Below are 21,295 nucleotides of genomic sequence, written 5' to 3'. Positions count from 1 at the left end.
TCCGCAGGGTCGCGTCGATTTCCATCGAGTCGGAATTAAGATGGAAGAGACGGAGGCGCGCGTCGAAACGAATCGAACGGACGTCTGTCGAGTTCGCAGACCGCGCTAATGGCTGCGCGTTTTCTCCACGCGTCTTCGATTCGTAGCTCGAGCGGGGTTGCTCCGACTTTTGACAACGCACAGAGAGGACGACGACGGTGGAAAAACGTCGTAACATTTGGCACGCTCGTCGGACGGACGAGGCTCGAAACGAACGCGGAGAAAACGCGTGGACGCAGATGCCCGAAGATCGATACGGATCGAACGATCGGCTCGGATGACGTGCGCGACGGTTCGACTAATCCTAGAAATGGAAAAGTCGAGTAGCCGTGTTTCGGAGGGAAAACGCGGGTGCGTGCAAAAGGGCGCGATACGGCGAGGTTAAGGAAGAGAGTAGGCGAGGGCGATGGAAGCGAGACATGGAAGTGGTCGACATTGGCCGACGACGGATATGGGATAGGGGTAGAAGATAGGGGCAAGGGGCGAGGTACGAGGGGTTTCGGCCGAGGGTCAGCCTGGATGCGAACTTCCGGTCTGGCGATAAGCATCGCACTCGCAGGGGTTCCTACCTGACACGCTACGTCCGGTTTTCCGATAGGGGGATCGGTAAGTGGCGCAAAATAGGCGCGTGCTCCGTCGCTTTCCGCTCTCGGACTCGCGTTCCCGTATTTTCTGGCACGGACACGACGCGCCGAAAATTGCGATGCTGTTGGAAAAACGCGACTCATCGTCGTGCCGCGAATAGCCGATCGATACGTGTTTCTCGGACGATCGGACGACCGAGGAGAAACGACGGCGGAGACGGACGACGACGACGACGACGACGACGACGAAGGGTGGAGGACGCGCGAGACGACGACGACGCGAAGGGGAGAGGTTGGCGCGTAGGTTCGTAAGCGAGTACCGCGCGGCGAAGCAACGCGGATTTCCGAAGATATGGGAGAAGTACGATCCGGTCGCGGACACGGCTTATCCTGGCTCGATCTGGTCGGACATTATAGGGCTGGAGAAGACCGGTGGTAGGGAGGCAGAGAGAAAGGGAGAAAGAGCGGAAGAGAGAGGTCGGAGCAGCCTGGAGTAAAAAGGATTTTATGAAAATTGCTCGGTGGCCGATGCGCCGCGGCGTGTCGGCTGGTCGATCGGTCGTTCGGTCGTTCGACGCCCTTCGTGCTCGTGGGCGTCGAGACTCCGCCTCCCAGGAGTCGGCACGATACGCCGCCTCGGACCGCCTCTCGGTCTGCCTGGGACGCGCGTTCCTTCGCCGTAGCTGCCGTGGTCGCGTGCGTTCGCTTCGCGATTTTCATCCCTACCACGCGCCTCCAACACCTCCGTCTCGTTCTCTTCCGTTTCGGAAGGCTCGCGCCGTTTCCTTCGCCTCTGCACAGTCTCGTGACTCTCGGCCAAGAGCCGGACAACCTGGACGAGCCGCCGTGGCGACGACCAGACGATTCCTCGCCGGTGATCCGTGGTCCGCGGTCGCGTTCGCCCTTCGACTCGGATCGCGCCTCCGCCTTCGCCCCCGCCCCCGCGTTAGACCACGCCGCGACTGCTTTCGCCTTCGCGTTCGCCTTCGCGACTCCGACCAAACCACCCCCTCCCCGTTACGCCAACGATCGCCGCGCCAAAGGTGACTGTCCAAGCGAGCGTCGAAGCCGCGCGCAGTCATCGCTTGCACCGCGTTCTGGAACTCTTTCGCTCCGCGTCCTTTCCACGCTCGTTCCGACGTTGGCTCGCGCTGCTGTCTCACAGTTCTCGACGAATGTGCGCGATTCCGAGACGCTTCGCGCTTCTTCTTCGTCCTCTCCCTTCTGTCGTTTCGCGTTTCCCACCGCGACGTCGTCACGCGCGTTACTCGATCGTCAATCGCGTCGTCGCGACGATCGGTGCGCGCCAGTGAAACGAATCGGTGTGCGGGCTCCCTTACCTCGAGCCACAGGGACACACAGAGAAAGAGAGATAGAGAGAGAGAGAGAGAGAGAGAGAGAAAGCGCGTTTCGCGCGATTTCTCGAAATGACCGCGAGCGTCGACCAGGTTCTCGCACGCGACGGTTCTCGTCGACGCTAATCGCCGCCGTCGGTGGCCGTTTCTCGATACATCGTGCGAGTCGCTCGCTATCGCGGTGCCGTGGTTCGTCGACTCGATGATCCTGGTCGCGTGGAACGCGTCATCCTCCTCGGTGGAATTGCAAACGCGATTCGAGTTTCGCTTTGTCGGCGACGGAGTTTGCCGGTAGTGAAATCCAACGGACGATTGTCAGCTGACAGGCGGCCAACGACGACGACGATAAGAAGAAGCGGAAACGGAAGCGGATACGGAGGACACGTGGAAACGTTTCATCGACGTCCGATTCGACCTTGCCCCGGCGCGCTAGGATGTCTAGTTTGGACGGCTGATTACGAGTAAGTAGCTGTGCGTATTACTCCGCGTACGACGGGACGACGATGTCTCCGGAGAGACGAGAGCGTTCGTTTTCGTTCACGGTGGCGATAATCGGTGCGTAGCTAAGAGGAAGCGTTCCTCGTAATGGAAGGATACGGGTGGTTATCTGTACGCTTTTGGTTATCGGCGTTAATTAGCGATAACGACGATGGAGGTAGATCGTGCGACGTTCGTGCAGTATCCTGCGCGATACGAGCGTATCGCTTTTCGTATTCCGTTCGATTCGGTCTGATTGCTCGGCGAATCCGTTCGATTCGTTCCAGTGGAAGATCCGAGCGCGTTCATCCGCGATACCGATTCGAAATCGGCGAAAGGAATTTTCCTCGTCGCGAGCACACCGATGGTGTAACGAAACGTAGGCGGCCGAAAGGCGAGAAATTGGCCGAAAATCTGGCGGATTTTCAACGTTCAAGAACAGCGTTTAACGGGTCGTTAGGCGTTAAACGACGTACGATAAACTCGCTCGTTGCGTCTAAACGTTGCCGCGCGTTTATCGCCATACATCGGACCATGCCGGCACCGCCATTCTTTCCCCGGCGGTTTTATCTGAACGGCCATTTCCCGTAGAAACGGCGGTAAGATACGTCGATCCGACCAGTTTCTAGCCGAGTGAAACGCGACTATGTTCGTGGAAAATTTAGGCGAGAAATATCGCGCGAAGAGGAGAATCACGCGGTACGTAGGCGCAGAGGCGGTAGCGTGTGACGCGATCGTCGAACGATTCGAACGGTCTGGAATCTTAAATTGGTCGCGTCACACTCGAGAAGGAACGACGCGAGAGAAGATCGTGACGCAAAGGGACCGAAGCAGAGGTTGGAGTGGCTTTTCCAGGGATGTAACGGCGCCGGCGGCCGGCGGTCGGCGTCTCCCTACGAGAACACTCGTCCGGTTCTTAGGCCTAATTGGTTGTCGCCCGGCGCCTTGTCTTGTTCACGAAGAAAGCAGACCTTTCTCGGTTACCACGCCGTTCCGTCTTTTTTTCTAGCCACCCTTTCGAGCTTGGCTATTAAGAGCGCGTCGCGTCGAGTACCTGTGCCGCTCGCTCATTTCCAACGTACAACCGAGACGACCACCGATCCTACGTTTTCCGGTGATCGAGTCCGCGCGTGAAACGTATCCGTTGCGTTCCGGATCCGTTCTCCGACGAGAACAGAGAGAAAGAAGGAGGAGAAGAAAAAGAAGCTGAAATCGCGAGACGCGGAAAGACGAAAAGTTTGGGCAGCGAGTAGACGAAAGACGCGAGTAAACCGTACGTAACGTTGGGTTAGCGTATCGGGAAACGCGCGAAGCACGCTTAATTTACCGTAATAGCTATTCCGCGTATCGAATAGATATTTTTATTGGCGTTCGCTTTCGGTACGATACGCGTTTATCGAGTGTCGTGTTTATCGAGCATCGTAAAACGATCGTTAATGTTTTTACGAATCGATAACGATCGCCATGGGTTCTCGTAATAATGACGTTGCCACGCTGTCTGCCGTCGGATCGATAAGATCTCCAACGATCTCACGACTCGTTCGAGAATCACGAATAGGCAAAGTCCCCTAATTTATCAGCCGCGTTTTCGGTCATCGTACGGGCCGCGCTGTTCGCCGTCTTCGCGAGTTTTTCTCTCGTACGGAAAACGCGACGATCGTGCGTGGCGATGGCGCGCGTCGTTGAAATTCGTCGACGCTTTGCAAAGTCGGTCGCCGGTAGAGAAGAGGACGACCGGCACGGGGTAAAATCCGGTAAAATGGTATCGAGCGATCGAGGAGGCGAGCGAGGTTGCGCGCATCGGCCAAAGACCCGTTACGTCGGAGGACGAGGTAATTAATTTAAGCCGCGAACGGCTCGGCACTAGGCCAATGCAAACACCTTCTTCGCGCGGTCGCACGCACAGCCGCGTCTTATAACGCCGGAGCGCCGCGACTCCCGGATAAACGATCCTTTGCCACCTTTTTCCTGTCTTTCTCGGTTCTCGTACTCGTCCTTCTCCGCTTCTTCTTCTTCTTCTTATTCTTTACCTTTTCCTTCGTCTCCTCTTCTTTCTTCCGAGTGGTTTGGCGCGCGCACGCGCGCGCACGCACGCACACACACGCCAAGCTTTCGATCCTGGATCCGGGATATAACTGTACAACGAGGCTGTCGCGACTTTGAGTCAACTAGCTCGCGACGAGCAAAAGAAACACCGTCGCGAGGCGGAATTCTCGGCGATCGAACGCATAGGCGGAGACCGGACGAATCGGCGTGTTTGGCGGAGCACGGACGGAGAAATTGCGGCGAGGAATCGTGCGCGAAACAACGACGATACGAGCCGGCGACGAAAAAGGAGAACGAGCGCGCGATTTAACGAAGTCAACGGCGAATCGTGCGTATCGCGACGTTAATTACCATGCGTAATTAGCGGAGTGGCGATCGAGTTTGAATGGAATTCGCGTCGTCGATCGACGACGGCTGCTCGTGTCCGTGGCTGGCTTGGCGGCGGGATGCGTGACGGTGACGGGTAGCGTTCGTATCGAGAGGAAATCGCCGTGTAAACGAAAAATTCGAAAGCCGCACGAGGCCGTGCGAGGGAGGGGAAATCGAGACGGAGAGAAGTGAGAAGAAAGAGAGAGGCTGGTTTAACGAACCTCTCGACCGCGAGACAACGACAACGTCGACGAGGAAATGGAGGAAGGCGACAACAACGACGACGACGACGACGACGACGACGACGACAACGCCGATGACGACGTATCGCGAACGTTAATTACCACGGTGAGAGCTCGGACGAAATGCTCGCCATGGTTAGACAACGATCGCTCGCCGTCCCTCGCCTATCTCGGAAGGGTGGCGCGCGGCCCAAGCTCGTCGCCGCGCCGCGGCAGATGCATTAATCGAACCGGCTTAAATTATAGCCGGCCGCTAATTGCGCTCTTCTCTCGGTCTGTCCGACCGCGAAAGACACGCGGCATTTCTCCTAGCGATTGCGCGTGATTAAACCGTCCCGCTTCTCTCCTTCTTTTCCGACGATCTGGTTGGCGTGGTTCTGCACGATACGCAGCACGGAAAACCAGATCGAAACGAAATCGAAGCTGGCCGCGACGGACCGACTAGAACGCGAGGGATAGATAGCGAGACGGGCACGAGAAGGCACGAGGGGATCGGTGGGAACCGGAAGAACAGCGCAGCACCCACCAGTGCTCCCTCCGCGGGACACTCGCGATAGTTAAAACCGGCCGTAAGGAATTACGATGCGATAAAACGCGTATCGGTCGGCGTGCTGCCAGAGATACGGCGAGCACCCTCGCCGTTGGCAAGTTCGTCGTCGGTCGGACGACTGCTCCGTCTTTCGACCGCTTCGGTCGAAACGCCAAGGACGAGAAACGGCTTTCGCGGTTAGACGCGAAACGCGAAGAACGGCGTGGCGCGTGGTTCGCGTGCTTAGCTTCGATATATCGCGATTACGTAACTCGATTAACGGTAAAATGAAGCGTGGTCCGTGCAACGAACCAACGAGTCGCACACAGTTTGGTAAAAATCGACACGCGACGAGCCGCGCGCAGATCCGTGTTCCTCGGCGGTGAATCGAAAACGGGGAAAAAATGGCAATGGAACGAGACGCGCGGCGATCGCCGGTTCTCGCACGCTACCAACCGGCGGATTAACTCGATCGGAGAAGATCGTAGGAGAGAGCGCGATAAAATCGTAGCCGTAGCTGGTCCGGACAATAATCGTAACGTCTCGGTCTGGTAGAGGCAATTCCGGTCCGGTTGGAATAAACGCGACGAATCCTTATCGTTAATTGGACGATAAAGGTAAAAAGGTATCGTCGCGCCGTTTCTGCGCATCTTCTTACTCGCGCTGTACCGACCACGTATTCGGCCGGATCGCGGTTATACCTTGGATCGATACCTATACAACGGCGGAATCCGGTGCTTGACCGGTTTCGACCACTCGAAAGATCATCGAAAGATATCGCTTTAAACGCGGTCGCGCCTTAAACTCCTCGCGGAAACGGTAAATACCGTGCGAACATCGCGACGTCCGTGGCCCTCGGACGTCTCTCTCGCGATGCTTATCGACGGTGCGAGAGAGGCTGGACCTCGCGATCATCGGCTTCCACTTCCGCCGAAATATCACCGACGACCACGACGCCCGATGCCGCGAGTCCAGGCGTGTACGAGAGCGTACATACAGGGCGTACGAGGAACGCGGGCCACGCGCGATCGTCGTGCCAACCACGACGGACCACCGTTCTCAAAGTTAATTAGAAAACAAACAGAAAATTAACGCGAACCCGGCAGCGAATCTCTCCGGTCGGCGGCCGTTACTCACGATTTATCGTAACTCGTTCGAGTCCGGTCGGTGACCGGTTTATGCTCGAGATTGGTCGGCGATGCGTGCGCGCGCGCTAGAGCAGTCGCGGACGCGAACGCGTTTGCTCGATCGCCGCTCGAAAATCATCGATACCGGCGAATCCGTTGGCGTCGCGCGTCGGATCGACGCGAGCAGGAAGTCGGTCTTTTCCCGCGAGAGCGAAACCAGTTTACCCGATGCTGCGGCAAAAATCGTGAATTATCGCGTAATCGCGAATACGTTTAACCCGTTAACGCATCGACGTTGATCGCGATAGCTCTCTTTCTGCTCCGCTTTCCTCTTCTCCTCCTCCTCCTCCTCCTCCTCTTCCTCCTCCTCCTCCTCTATCTTCTCCCTTTCTCCCTTGTTTTCCTAGTGGCGCGACCGCTAGAAAGCCACGCGAGCGTACCGACGAGACGCGATGTAACCGAACGGCACGCGGATATTCGGAGTTGAAAAATCGAAACTCACGACCGGTTGGGCGGCGAAAATCTTCTCGACCGTTAATCTTGATTTATGATAACCGCGACCGCGATCTGCTCTCCGAGACCGACCGGATAATTGGATCGCGCGTACGCACGTCCCGCAGCGTCCGTTCCTGCTACCGGTCTCGGCCGGCAACCGTCTGGCCGACCGATTCGCACGAAACCTCTCTCGCCCTTCGTTCTCCTCTGCGCTTCCACCATCTCGATTCCACGCGACGTTCCACGAGTCGCGAGAGGCGACCACGCGCGCCAGATCGCGTGCACGAAAAAGTCGAAAGGTGCTGGCTGGCTCGTTCGCCGGCGAAGCGTGGTCCGGTGTGTCACGCATGGGAACGCGTCAGCGCGCCTTCGATCCGTTGGCGAATTTACGCCGGTGGACGTAAAGTGACCGATCACGGAACGGCGCGGCCGTGCGACGAACCGAGAGCGAGAACGGGATCGGCAACGGGAGCAAAGTGTCTTCGTGCGATTCCATCGCAACGTTTACACGGAACTTCCCGGATACGCTCGAGAACGGTAGAACCGGTCCGAGACGGTGCATGCCAGCCGAATAATCGACTCGGTTAATTAGCGCGCGATCGATTCCTCTCCGTCGCGTTCAGACCCGATACGCGCGATCTTTTCAAAAGCTAGCTCGCCGCGTCCTTCTCCTCTCTCTCTCTCCTTCCTCCTTCCACTTTCCTTCTTTTCGTGCTCTTTTCCCTCGTTGGTCCGCCGTCGAAAACCGACCTCCACTCCACGTTTCAACTACCGATCCGGAGACCACCGGAATCGCGGAAAATCGTCGCAACCGCGTTGCCATTGACAGAACCAGCAAACGTACGTCGAACGCTGTCGCGGCGTTTTTCCGCAAACCGCTGATCCGCGCTGTGACTCGCTCCGAGCGAATCGTGGCAGTCGGAGGGCGGGGGGGACGGGGAAGCAGGCAGATCGTAGAGTTTTCAACCGCGTTTAACCGAGGTCTAATGCGACGCGCGCGTATTATGGCGCGTGTATTATGCGGCTGTTGGGCCGACTGGCTGGATGGCTGGTCGGATGGCTGGCTGGTCGGTCGGGCGGCTGGTCGACGGCGTGCTCGTGTGCGTGCGTGCATCGGATCGGGGCTCGGCCGTGAAAGTGTTGGTGCGTTGATCGAGCGCCCTCGAGGAGTATAGAGACAACGGCCTGCCGATACACCGACCGTGCTTCTCAACCGAAGCCGAGATCGCCCCTCGACGCGATCGCTACGATTTCGCGGCACGCGACGCGATCTCACGACTCGCGAGTCTTGCCGCTTCGAGATCGTCCGCCGGCCGTGCCAACGGACGTCGATCCGACGCGAGATCGATCGATCGCCGGTAGCGAAGGACGCGCGTTCCAAGCGACCGTGACCGAACGCGACTTTCGGTTGGGAACGGCTGAGCCCGCGACGAATGGCGCAACCTTGTTCCCGAGGGAAACGGACAGGAAAAGGAATCGCGGAGGAACACGAAAGGCGACAAGGCGCGGCAAGTTTTATATTATAATTAGCCCGAATCCCCGAGTCGTCTACTCGCCGCCTCTGGCGACTACGCGGCGGCGAGCATTTCGGTATTTCGACGAAACGCTACTCGACAGCCGACTCGTGGCGAGATCGTTGGTATCGCGATCGAGGGAGAATATCGCGAACAGAGACGAGCCTAGTTCTCCGAAACGAAAAGCGCGAAAGGCAGGGACGATGGCGTTGAGGAGGCTATAAACCGACGACCCCCTGCTATCGATGGGCTTTCTCGTTTGATGGGGGAACTAACGACAGGACGGCTGAACGTAATGGACTGCTACGGCCGGCCGGTCGCTCGGTCGTTTCTCCGTAAAATAGATTTGGGGATGAAACGAGGGCCAGAGAGAAAAAGACAGAGAGAGAGAGAGAGAGAGAGAGAAAGAAACCGCGATGGTGGGTCCGAGTAAAATGGCGGTCGTACGTTCGATCCACACCCCCTGCGTCGCCACTTTGGCAAAATCGATACCGATGCTACCTACCGCGGTGATATGGCGGAACCGCTCGATTTTTCCCATCTGTCAGCCGGGTTCGTCGACGGTCAGCCGCCAGCCACCGGGCTGACGAAAAAGACACGACAACAGGCAGAGGCAAAGATATCGTAAGGAAGATAGGGAACCGCAGGTTGCGTTTCGGTCGAAAACGTTCTCGTACCTGAACTCGGCCACCCGAAACGGTGGAAACATACCGAGGATCCGGGGACCGAAGATCGGCGACGACCTTATTGGAAAGTCGTGTTCTACGCTTAAACCGGAAGTCGAACCGGCAATTCGGGTGTCCGCGCGAGGGACGAGGGATGTGCGGCGGCGCGTTTACGAGCTGCCCGGACCCAAATGTAAAAACTCGAGTGGAAATGGATCGCGCGGCGACGTTTCGGCTCGCGACCGTCGCGTTTCTCGTTGGGTGTTTCGACTGGTTGCTGGAAACGCGCGAATGCCTTCGAGCGTGCTTTTCTCTCGACGCTCGAGGCTGCGCGCATAAATCTCCTTTAGAGTCGGCCAATGAATAGAGACGACGGCAGAGGAAGGGGAGAAGTTACTCGCTTCCCGGTTCAAAGTCGTTGACAAAAATTCGCCAACTACAAGGCGAGCCACTCTATAATTCATAAATATTTAAATCGCCGGGAAGAACCGCTCTTGTCTCTTATCAACGGTACCCGGGTAGTCCCGGTGGCCAGAGTTATTAAACGTAGCTTTCCGTTTTTCCGCTGCTTTCTGTCGGACCTAGCTGCAACGTTCGCGATCCTCGGCCTCGGCAGAAGACGTAGTTTCGTCGCGACTCGCCGTCCGCCTAAACTTTAAAGTAGGCGTAAGTAGGCAAACCGGGTGTCGCGGATCGCGCGCTCGTTTTTCATTTGTTCCTTTCTCCTTTTTTCCTTTCCTTCTCGCTCTTTGTTTTCTCTTTCCCTCTTCCTATTCCTCCTGCGGTTCTCCTGCGTGGAAAACCACGAGGAACGCGAAATATCGTTAAAACGTGGCCGTGATCGCGAACGCAACGATGTTTTCCGAGTAGAAAGAAGAAGATAATTGCAACGAGTCTGCACGAGAAACGAGAATCCTGGCGTGCGTAGCGTTCGCGCGAGTCAGAGAATCGGAGAGAGAAAGAGAGAGAGAGAGAGAGAAAGAGGAGAACCGAAACTCGATTCGGATTCTAATCGAGTCGAGTGGAGTAGAGTGGAGTGGAGTCGAGTCGCGTTCCACGGCTAGCGAACGGAAGAGCTTCGTTCTTTGGATTTGCGCGCGCACGGTCGTGTAGACGCATGGAAACGCGGGTGTACGGTCGTCGCTTCTGATATTTACGGGCTCGCCTCGATATTTCGTATGCGAGCGCGATCGCGATCTCGTTTACTTGCAACGCGTGGAAACTCAGAAGCGACGGTTGTACCGGTTGCCACGGTCGCTTTAAATTGCTCGCTTTTTTCGAGAAGCGATACGCGCATCCGCTTAAACGCGCCCTTCCTTTGCTAGAAAAAACCTTCTCGCTCGCGTTCGCGCCAATTCATTCGGCTTCCATGGCTAGCGAATCGCGCTGTTTCAAAAAATTGCTCGAAATTCTCTTTACGAAGGGACGAACTAACGAGAATAATAATAAGAATCGCTTTTCGCGTCAAGAGTCGAACTAAACTAAGAGCAATACCGCAGCCAAAGCCGACGCACAGCAGATCGTATTACCGTCACTTTTCCAACGCCATCCCCTGATCTATACTGGTAACGCATTAGTAAATGAGAGACGGTTTGGCACGAGATCAATTCTTTTCACTCACTGTACTATATCTCTGCGTCGCGTCTTGCGCCTACTGGAAATCACGTTCCCTCTGCCCTCCGTCTTTCAACCCCTTGCACGTTGCAACACGCGAAACACGGCCTCTTCACTCTGGCACCGTCGTTGACGAGTTACGCGCGATACGCCGTAATTTTCTTTGATCTTAACAGATCGATCATATCGGTCGATGTACGAGCGAAAACTTGGCCTTTGTTTTCATCTATTTGTTCATACGCGAATGAGCCCGTTAGAACAAACGCATTTACAACGACAGATAGTTACCGATACTTACGAAAACGGGAAAAAAAGAGGGAAAGATATAAATTTTGCGCGATATAGATGGAAAAACACAGCTAAACGACAAATGTAGAAGATAAGGAAGATAAGATCGCTCGCTTCGCCGACGCATCAGCGACGACTGTTAGCTAGAGGCTCAATTAGCCGTCCGAGAAAACTGCCAGCCAGAGAGCAAATTCGATTTCGCCTGTCAAAATGAAAATATTTAGATCCAAAAGTGTTACGTCTGGTGACACTCTACCATGCCATTGATATAGCAACGATCTCCTTAACGGCAGCTAAATGGTGCTGGTTTATCTATTTATTTATCTAACGGGCATTGCGCCCTTTATCGCCGCGTACAAGACTACCGAATGAACCGAAAGGCAAAAGTGACTTTGTGTTGTGATTTTTTCAGTTTCCTACGAGTTAATAAGAACGATTCGAAGGAGATTTGGCTAACGCCGTTGGCGGTTGAGCAAAGTCGATGTTGCTTAAACTAAGCCGATCCAAAGCGACACGAAGAAGTCATCTTCTTCCAATGGATATCATAAGAGCGTGATTTGAAATGTGCAAGAATTTCTGGACAGTCGACAAACCGAGCCGAAATTTTAAGGTCGGGTGCGTTATGGTTCTACGCTGTGCGAAGTGAACGTGTTCAAAGTTTTAAGAATATTTTCATAGTTACAGCGAGCTTTCGGTACATCGGTTCGTTAATCTCGAAAGCGACGGTATCTTAGAAATTTGTATTGCTCGCTAGCGAGCAATTTGACGTGATTCGATGACGTACTTCAAACGTATATTCCCGACGTGCTATAGCTAGAAAGAAGTACAGTATTTTAAAAGCGAGAGCTATTTTTTTTAATCCGTGGCGTGTCCGATAATGGGATCCAGTGATCTTTACAGCGTCGTTTCTCGTATCATCGATACGAACCACGCTATCGTGTTATTAGAAAAAATATATAAAAACAGTGAAATAAGTGTAGTGGGTGGTACGAGTTAAAGTCAACGACGCGTACATTGAATGAAAGTTTCGATGGTTTGACAGATCCGGAAGAAAAAGTCACGTTGTGCGGAGAGGATCGGTGCAAAGTCAGTTTGTTCGGTAGCAATGTTGAGAGGGAAAAGTGGAGAGGAGCGAAAAGATGTGGAAAGGCCGTCGTCGAGTCGTATTAGACGTAGTATATACAGACACTTAATTTTTTCGTTGAAAAGTATAAACAGAAGGATAATATCGAACGTAGGTGAAGAGAGTTTTCACTAAGCCGGTAACTATGGTGGTTTTTTAACATAGGAATTTCCATCTTAAACGATAAAAAGTCTGAGAAACTTGTGTTGTACCGACTCAATTTGTTTTATGTATATTTATCTTGGTGGGCGGTCCAGATTACGCATGCATACTCTAACGTAGGCCCAACTATAACGTTTCTAAAGCTTTTGGCCTGTGAAAGATGGAGCGTGAAACGAGTTTCACAAAGCTCAGACATTCGTACGCCTTGTTAATCATGCGATCAATATACCTATGCGAATTTACATGTAACTCTTAGATCACAAGCTTCTCCGATATAATCGGAAAAGGGACGTTGTCGATAGCGCGGAGGAAATGGCACGTGTAACGTTTACGAGCAACCCGCGTTATATGGCATCGCGGTATATTTAGTTTTAGATCATTTAGAGAACACCAGTTTGCTAATATAGTTAAATCGCGGATTCGCGAGTTAAGCGAATGCTCGACTTTTAGATACAGCGTAAGGTCGCCGGCGTATAGTAACGCGTTATTATCATAGGCAGATTCACCGGTTAGATCATTGATGTAAAATAATAAACACGCAATACAGCAGAAGATAACGAGAAGGAGAGCGCAATGCCTAAATCAGTTGTTGTTTCTCGTTTATTCAACGGCATATCGTTTATACGGAGTAGATGAAATCAAGTACTGCTTTTTTTCCGCGTGAAACGCGTAACATGACATTTCGAGATATTAAACGGCAACGTGTTTTCAACACTCCATTCATGAAGTCGAAACAGATTGCTTCGAATATATCAGGCAACGATTAAGGATTCCACCCTGTTGTAAACTTTTAAATCATCGGCGGATAATAAAAACCTGCTACGTCGGAAAAATTTTCACGCGTCGTTGATAAAGACGATGAGAGAGAAGAGACGAGATCCTCGTGGAACAGCCGAAGCGAACCTTCGACGATTTAGAACAACGATGATCGAATTTCACGACAAAGTGACGATTTCGGAGGAGACTATGACGCTTGCGTGGCTAGCTTTACGAATTAGAATAACACGATTTATCGAGTCGAGAGCCTCTCGCAAGTCTCTGTACGCCGAGTTAACCCGGTGACCATCGTCGATGTTCTTTGGATAAATAGCGATGAAACATCGCGATACTTGCCACTGTCGATCTTCGTCAAGCGAAACGATGCTGCTCGAATGTAACGTGGTTTTAAAATAACACATTGGTGTAGATATATACAGTTAATATATGTATTTACGTATAAAAGTAAACGTTGCGCTCGCAATTAAAGCTACAACGAGATACGATATAACGACTTTCTGATAGTAGAAAAAGATTCAAAGGATATATCGATCGCGGAGAGTACATTATTAATATTAATGGCGATACGATTTATGCCGGCGCGGCGAGCAAGCTGGCAATCGGCGTTACGCGGTTGAACATAGAAAATTTCTCACTGGAACAATCGCTTTGAAACTCTCCGCGATATGCGAGCAGTCTACGAGATCGTTAAACGATTTACGTACAAATAGCCATGGAAATAGCCAATCGAAGCTTTCTTCTATTTTCTAATGCTGCAAAGTCGAGATCGGAATTATCTTAAAGGTACACGTTGTAGGTAAGAATCGTGTTGTACAAACGAAGATATCGTTGTTCGTCGTTTTCCGATGGCGATTAATCGAAAACAGGATGAAATGGATGACGCGCAATGTTTTCGGCTCGTGCGACGAAAATGCTTCTCGCGATACGCCTGTTCGAGGAAAACGTCGAGGAAAACGATTATGAACGCGTCAACGGGGAAAGTCGGGTGGATCGGATCGGCGTCGCGAATCGTTCTTCGTCCTTTGCCTCGATTCTTTCCTCTTCGATGGCGATCGACGCGATCTTTCTTCGTAAGAAACGATAGAGTCGATACTCGATGGACGATCGGGAGGAATCGATGTTCGCGGTGGAAGCGACGGCCGGTGCTCGAACCGGTCACGTTGGGAAACTATTCGAGGAATTTCCTACGGCCCCCCTCGGCTCGCTTATCAGGAATATGGCTGCGCGAACCTAGCGTTCGGAAGTCGTCTTCTCCGCTCGAGTTTTTATCGCGAACGGTGAAACGGTGGTGGAAAAATAGGTCGTCGCAACGACCCAGCTTCGACGAGTCGGCTGGATGGTTAGCGCGTACGTCCGTGTCCCGGATGCACCTATCTTTCGGTTCGTTCGGTCGGTCGAACGGCCGGCGTTGCTGACATTTCTTTTAACGCGTTTGTTTATCGGCGGATTCGTTCGAGCTCGCAACGGTACTCGATCGCCGGATATAGAAATCAAGAGTTATCCGCGTTATCGTAGGCACTGCATTGGTCGCCGCGTGTCGAGTTTTACGTCGGTTTCTCCGCGGTGTACGCGTAGCGAATTTTTCCGTAAGACGGCGACGACGATGATGCGACGAGTAGCAGAAATTCTCGCAGGTCAGGTAACGAATCCGTCCTCCTTTCTCTGCTCTTTCCTCGGTTCCCCCATAGCCCCGTTTGTCTCACCAGCCGTTCCCACTCACGCACGTACACAGGCACAGCCACATGCACGTTCTTTCCCTCTTTCTTCCTCCTTCCAACTCGCTCCTTTTTCCACCTATCTTTTTCCGTTCGCGCTGTTCACGCGGCCCGGTTTGGCGTCACGCTCGTCGAGGCACAAGCGCGAGTAAATGAAATTCGTCAAGGATTTATGCCAACGGCCGACGCGGCCAAACCGTATGCGATTCACCCGGCCGTGTAGGTAGCTACGTGAATTAGAGCTCTTAGCCGGGTATCCGAGAGTACTCGCGGTACTCGTTAATACCCGAACTCTCGTTCAAGAACCGGATACGAGTACCAGTACTCGAGCATCCGGATTCCTCTCTATTTCTCACGATTACTCAAGTACGTACGAAGCTTTCCTCTCGCGTGCGTCTGAACGCACACCGCAGAGACAAACTTTCATCGAATCTATCGATACAGCGGAATCTCGTTGACGAGTAAGTAGATTCCTGAAAGAAAAACGACTATACTGGAAATCTAAATGGCGCGAACGTGGTCCGAATGCTCGGATCTCGATCGAGTGGCTATCCGAGTACTCGAGTTCGGCTCGAAGCTACAGATCCGAGCAACGGTAAGAGTTCCCAACCGCGAATCTACTTGGTTGTACGTCGTCGATTTGGCACGACAACGAGAAAGGAAGGGAAGAACGTGGACGAAACTAGCGACGGACGAAGAATAACGGACGGAAACGTAGTAGCGAATCTCGTAGAAATTCCGGAACGCTGCGAAGCTCGCGTGCCTGTCAATGAAACCATGCGGCAGGGAGGGCGGGCAGGCTGTGAGAGGCGCGTGCCGAAACTGGACCGGTGCGCAATTTCCGAGGAATCTTATCTCTCGTTTGCATCTTCGGTATCGGGTTACGGAAAGGGGCGTTCACACCGGAGCGCCGTTTCTTCCGTTCCCCGTCCCATTCTTCCATCGTTTCGCTTTTAGTTCTTAAAGATAGCAGATCGCCAGATCGACAGGAGAAAAGAATTTTAACACGCTTCCCGGCGTTTAGATGCTCTCGTCGTTCGGTATCTAGGTATCGTTCGTATCTAGGTAGATCGTCAGATAGAGAGAGATAGAGAGATAGAGAGAGAAAGAGAGAGAGAGGGAAATTGCGGAAATCGTACGCGAATGGAAGGTAACGCGAATCTGATCGAGCGAGAAGCGTTGCCGCGAATCGGAATCGGAAGGACAAAGTAGCCGACGACGAATGGATGGAAGGAGACGACGAAGAGCGCGGCGAGACAGAAGCGTGCGAGAGTGTGAGTCGCGTTGCTACGACGTGGTTACAAGGAAACCCTTCTACGCGGTCGGCGCCGTGGCGCCTTGGCACCAAACGATCGGCCCATCCGGCGACACTCAGCGACGGATCGGACTTTGACTTTGCTTCTCGATTCAGACTCGTCCGACTCTCGTCCCGTGAGAGTTACCTTTTCGCGTATCGAATCGGCTCGGCCCCGGCTCGGCTCCGTTCGGCTGTCGGCTTTCGTCTCCGAGAGCGAGAAAACGTTTCAACGTTTTTCGGTGCGCGTTGATTTCGTGAGAGGCGGAACGACGGCTCTCGTTTCGAGTCAGGTCGAGAGACAGAGAACCGGTAGGCGTTCGAAGCGATTAATCGGGCTCGTAGAGAATCGATACGTGTACTTTCGTTTCGTTCGTCGTCTCTCGTCTCTCGTCTCTCGTTCGGTGGCTGCCGCTAGAGAAACGGAGACGAAGCGAGGGGAGCAAGGGCTTGGACGGGGGGAATCGAGCTCGAGCCGAATGGAGCTGAGTCGAGCCGAGACGAGACGACGAGTCGCGCGGTCCGGCTGGGGAAAAAAAAAAAGAGGAAAAGGAAAGGAAAAAACCGAAAAGGTGGACGAAGAACGTTATTCCCATTAGCGTGTCGCATGGTATCGGCGAGTCGAGGTTCGGGGCCGGTCATCCGAACCGTCGCTCCAGTCTTTCACGCTCCTTTTAACGACTCGCTCGAGGACGCGCGGATCCGTGTCTATCGTTTGGACGCGCGACCGCGCGATAGTCTCGGTAGCTCGTGGTCGTTCCTCCCCGAGATCTCGCGCGGTCCCTTTCGCCTTGAAAACGCAAAGTTCGGCCTGGCGCCAGATGCCTGCTCGTTCCGGCGCCGCTCCACCGCCGCTACACCGTCGAAACACGATTAGACTTCTAACCGGTTCTCATTAAAGCCCTTCGCCGCGAAGGCTTCCCGTCGCATCGGAACGGCCCGCGCCCGGAAAATCCACGGAAACGATACCGAACGCTCGTGTTTAAAATTCTCTCGAGAAAACGGGATCGCGACGATTGCGCCGGGAAAGCGACGTATCCGCGCGCGTAACTCGCCTCGTCGAAGCGACCAAAGCGCGATACTTATCGGTGATGGGTCGTGCTGTCGATAAACCGGCGCATTTCGCGGCCGATAAGCGACGCTCGTAAATCCCCACGATCGGTACCACGAACCGGCGGCGGCTCGGCTTTTCCTCGGTTTCTTCGACGTGCGCGTTTTCTGGAACGACTAGAAAATCGCAAAACGAAAAGCAGACGAGACGAGAGAGACAAACTGGACGGTAGTAAAAAGATTGAATCGGGTTTTCGTTCGACTCGACCGCCTACCGCGAATGCCCTCGTTGAATCGCTCGTAAGCGATTCGGATCGGTGGTTGACTCGACGCGATCCGACCGTATCACGCTCGCTAGACCGAGTCGTCCCTTCGGATCGGATAGAATCGGCAGGGAAAGAAGCGCGTAAAAACAGAAAAACGAAAGAATGGAAAAAACGGAGAAACAGATTGGAACGTGAGGTGGCGAGTCTGTTCGCGGAGACGAGAACGCGTTCGCGGAATCGCGTACGCGCGAAAGCGGCGGAGCTTTGGTCCCGCCTACACGGATCTTATTCGTGGCCGCGATGGCCGCTATCCCGTATCTCCGATTCTACGGTCGGAGCGGAGTCGCGCCTCGAAGGTGGAGACGCGGCTGCGCGCCGCTCTCCGTCTCGCTCTGCATCTCCATCCCCCTTCGTCTGTGTTTCGCGGCGTTTCTCTTGCTCTCTGCACACGGTCACGCACACGGGTCCGTTCGTCGGCGAGGGCTCCTAGGTCCGCGGCTGCCTTCCTCGCGCGCGCGCGCACCTCCTTCTCGCACCCTCTGTCCTTCCCGCCCCCGAGACGTCCCCTGGCTCTTCTACCCCCTCTGCCCTTAGCCCCTCGGACCCCTGCCGCGCCCTGCGACCAGCCGGTCGTCCCACCCGGACGAACGAACGAACGAGCGAACGAACAGACGAACGAACGTACGAACGAACGAACGAACGAGCGAACGAACGAACTTTTCGTCGATCGAATCGCGCGATCTCTCTCCGTGGCCGCCACTATGGCGAACCCCCTCCGTTTTTCGTGCTCGTCGCTCCGCACGGGGTGCCAGATCGTACGTGCGCGTCTCGAATCGTTCGACCTACCGAGTAATCGCCGGGCTTTCTTCTGTCGAACAGATGCCGTGGTGTTAGCTCTCGGGGAGGATGTTCCACGGGGGCGGAAGCAGCGGTTACGGCGCGAGTTCCGACTACCAACAGCAGTCTCAGCAACAACAGCAGCAGCAACAGCAACACGGCCAGCAGCTTCAGGCACCCGTCTACGTACCATCTTCTAGGCCGACGATCCCGTCGGCGGCGACAGCCGCGGCAGCCGCTGCGGCGGCGGCTCAGTATCACTCGTTCCCCGGTTCTGGCTCGCCAGCTTGGTAAGTGACCGCTGGCGACCGATCGCCATCGTCCGATTCCTATCTATCCTGGCTAACGCACCACGACATTTCCTTGGATACGAAAGGGAGAAGACCGCGGCCTCGTGGCAGCATGGCGTGGAGACGTACGCCGCGCACCACGCACTCGCTGGCCACGCGAGCGGATCCGCGGCCGCGGCTGCGGCTGCCGCCGCCGCCATGGGTCCGCATTCTGGCCACGCGCACCCTCATCCGCATCCGCACGCGGCCCATCCGCACACCGGACACCCTCATTCGAGCCTCGCCGCGGCCGCCCCCTTTTACGCCCAAAACGTCGCCATGATGTCCTCCTGGCGAGCCTACGATGGAACTGGATTTCAACGGGCCTCTCCCTACGGTTCGTATCATTTCATCCCCCATCGATTCCTCCATCATCCGCCCTCTCGTCGAACGTTCGCGATCCTCGGTTCCCTCGTCGTTGCATGCCGCCGATCCGATGCGCCACATCGCCAAAAACGCTAGGAGACGCTGGACGTTAACCAGACCATGTAGATGGAGCGAAGGAAAAGCGGCAGAGTGCGACGCGACGGATGCGTGCTCGATAAGAGGAAAAAAGCTTCTCTCTCCTGGTCGATGAACGCGCACCGCCACGCATCGACGACGACGACCACGGCAACGACTGCGACGGCAGCGACGACGTCGGTGGTGATGCCGGCGGTGGTGGGCCATCTGCGCCGAACGAGCGATAGCGGCTTCTTTCAAACGAATTCTCGCGGTCGAGTGTTCCACCGCCGATGCACACGGTGCGTGGCGTGTTCCTCTTCCGCGCCAGTACTTACATACTTACATACGTATATCGTTTTTTCGGCTACTCGACGGCGGCGCGGCGTCGCGCCGCTTCTCTTCCATATCCGATAAAAGTACGTATAAAAGTGGTGGAGCAATTTCTCGCCACAATTTTGGCAACGTCGACGACCTCCTGGGGCGGGGGAGGCGAGGGGGAGAAAGCCGCGCGCGTTCACCCATCTGCGAAAAAACCGGCGTTCCTCGATTGTTTCAGACACCGCGATGGATTTTCAATTCGGCGAGGGTCGCGAGTGCGTTAATTGCGGAGCTATATCGACGCCACTTTGGAGGAGGGACGGCACCGGGCATTATCTGTGCAACGCGTGCGGACTCTATCACAAGATGAACGGAATGAACAGACCGTTGATAAAGCCGTCCAAACGTCTGGTAAGTGGATGACGAAAAACAACCCTGTCGTTGCGTCGACCGCGTTTTAGTTCGTCGTAGATCGCGGGCCGTCTACGAACTACGAACCCGTGCGGATGTCGCTCGCTGATTTCAGACAGCCACCAGGCGATTGGGTTTGTGCTGCACGAATTGCGGTACCCGCACCACCACTCTCTGGAGGCGCAACAACGAAGGCGAACCTGTTTGCAACGCTTGCGGTCTCTACTTTAAGCTGCACGGCGTCAACAGACCACTCGCGATGCGAAAAGACGGTATTCAGACGCGAAAACGAAAACCGAAGAAGACGCCCGAATCGAACGCCAGATCGTCCACGGTGGATCACGAAACTACCGCCGTTTCGGCCGCTTCTTCTCCGTCCACGGGTAAGCACGGAATCCACTGTCCTCGCGATCCTTTACGCCATTCGTTCGTTTTCCACACGGCGATCTTTCTGCCATCCACAGAATTGAAGGGTAGCCAACAGCAGCAGCAGCAGCAACAGCAACAACAACAGCAACAACAACAGCAGCAGCAGCATCAAATCGAGGTGTCCAAGTCGACCGCCGGTGGCGCGTCCAGTTCGTCGGACAGGCCGGTCTACCTCGGACACACGTCTCTATTGGCGACCGGAAGCGTAGCTACGGTGAAAACCGAACCGCGTAGTTGCGACGGCATTGTCGGTCAGCCGTACTCCTCGTATTACCAGCATCCTCATCAACTAGGGGTGGCGACCAGCGAGCATCAACAGCAAACGTACTACGGGAGCCAGGAAGCGCCTTATCATCATCAACATCACGTTACCGCGGCTGCCAAATTGTTAGCCTCTACGTAATTTGATCTCAACGTCGAAGAATCGACGGGACGATTTCCGCGATACGCCAACCGTCGACGCGAAACGGACGACGAGCGCGTTCCTTCGTCGTAGTTCGTCGTCGTCGTGTGTATTTCGTTTCTCGCTTGTCCGTTGTCGTTCGTCGTTGTTACATTGCCGCGTTACGTTCCGTGCAACGAACCGTACGCGACCGATAAGCGAACCAGCGGAATGGATAAGCGAGGTTTATGCTTTCGTCGATCGTTCGTCGACGATTCGCCGCCGTATATTTAGTTTTCTCGTCGTCTTCGTCCCTCGAAAAGGGGAAAAGGAAACGTCGTCGTCACCACGCTACGTGCTATCGACCGACTTTCATCGATTTCGGCGTCGACACCTCGCTGTCTCACGGTCGTC

General features: G+C 54.6%; 1 protein-coding gene across 4 annotated transcripts; it reads left to right on the top strand.

The window, feature by feature from the left end:
* The first annotated feature begins 1,808 nt into the window (after positions 1-1,808).
* LOC139986637 (uncharacterized) lies at positions 1,809-21,289 on the top strand. Of its 4 annotated transcripts, none has more exons than XM_072002108.1 (6): positions 1,809-2,439; positions 18,611-18,858; positions 18,945-19,234; positions 19,898-20,070; positions 20,186-20,453; positions 20,535-21,282. In XM_072002108.1, the coding sequence occupies exons 2-6, from the start codon at positions 18,638-18,640 to the stop codon at positions 20,900-20,902; spliced, it is 1,320 nt and encodes a 439-aa protein (XP_071858209.1). In that variant the 5' UTR covers positions 1,809-2,439; positions 18,611-18,637; the 3' UTR covers positions 20,903-21,282. The 4 variants fall into 4 exon arrangements, with proteins under 4 accessions (XP_071858209.1, XP_071858210.1, XP_071858211.1 ...); XM_072002109.1 differs by lacking the exon at positions 1,809-2,439 and adding an exon at positions 11,825-11,954 and having other exon boundaries at positions 20,535-21,289; XM_072002110.1 differs by lacking the exon at positions 1,809-2,439 and adding an exon at positions 14,530-15,040 and having other exon boundaries at positions 20,535-21,289.
* Positions 21,290-21,295: the final 6 nt, after the last annotated feature.

Source organism: Bombus fervidus, chromosome 4 (assembly GCF_041682495.2).
Source record: "Bombus fervidus isolate BK054 chromosome 4, iyBomFerv1, whole genome shotgun sequence".
Classification (NCBI taxonomy): Eukaryota; Metazoa; Arthropoda; class Insecta; order Hymenoptera; family Apidae; genus Bombus; species Bombus fervidus.
The sequence above is the reverse complement of the archived record's forward strand: the minus strand, read 5'-3'. Positions and strand labels throughout refer to the sequence as shown.

Excerpts from the sequence above, each read along its gene's own strand:
- LOC139986637 (XM_072002109.1), top strand. The coding sequence starts at position 18,638 with ATGTTCCACGGGGGCGGAAGCAGCGGTTACGGCGCGAGTTCCGACTAC. Across the intron at positions 19,235-19,897 it reads TCAACGGGCCTCTCCCTACG|ACACCGCGATGGATTTTCAA; the intron begins GTTCGTATCATT and ends CGATTGTTTCAG. Across the intron at positions 20,454-20,534 it reads CGCTTCTTCTCCGTCCACGG|AATTGAAGGGTAGCCAACAG; the intron begins GTAAGCACGGAA and ends TGCCATCCACAG.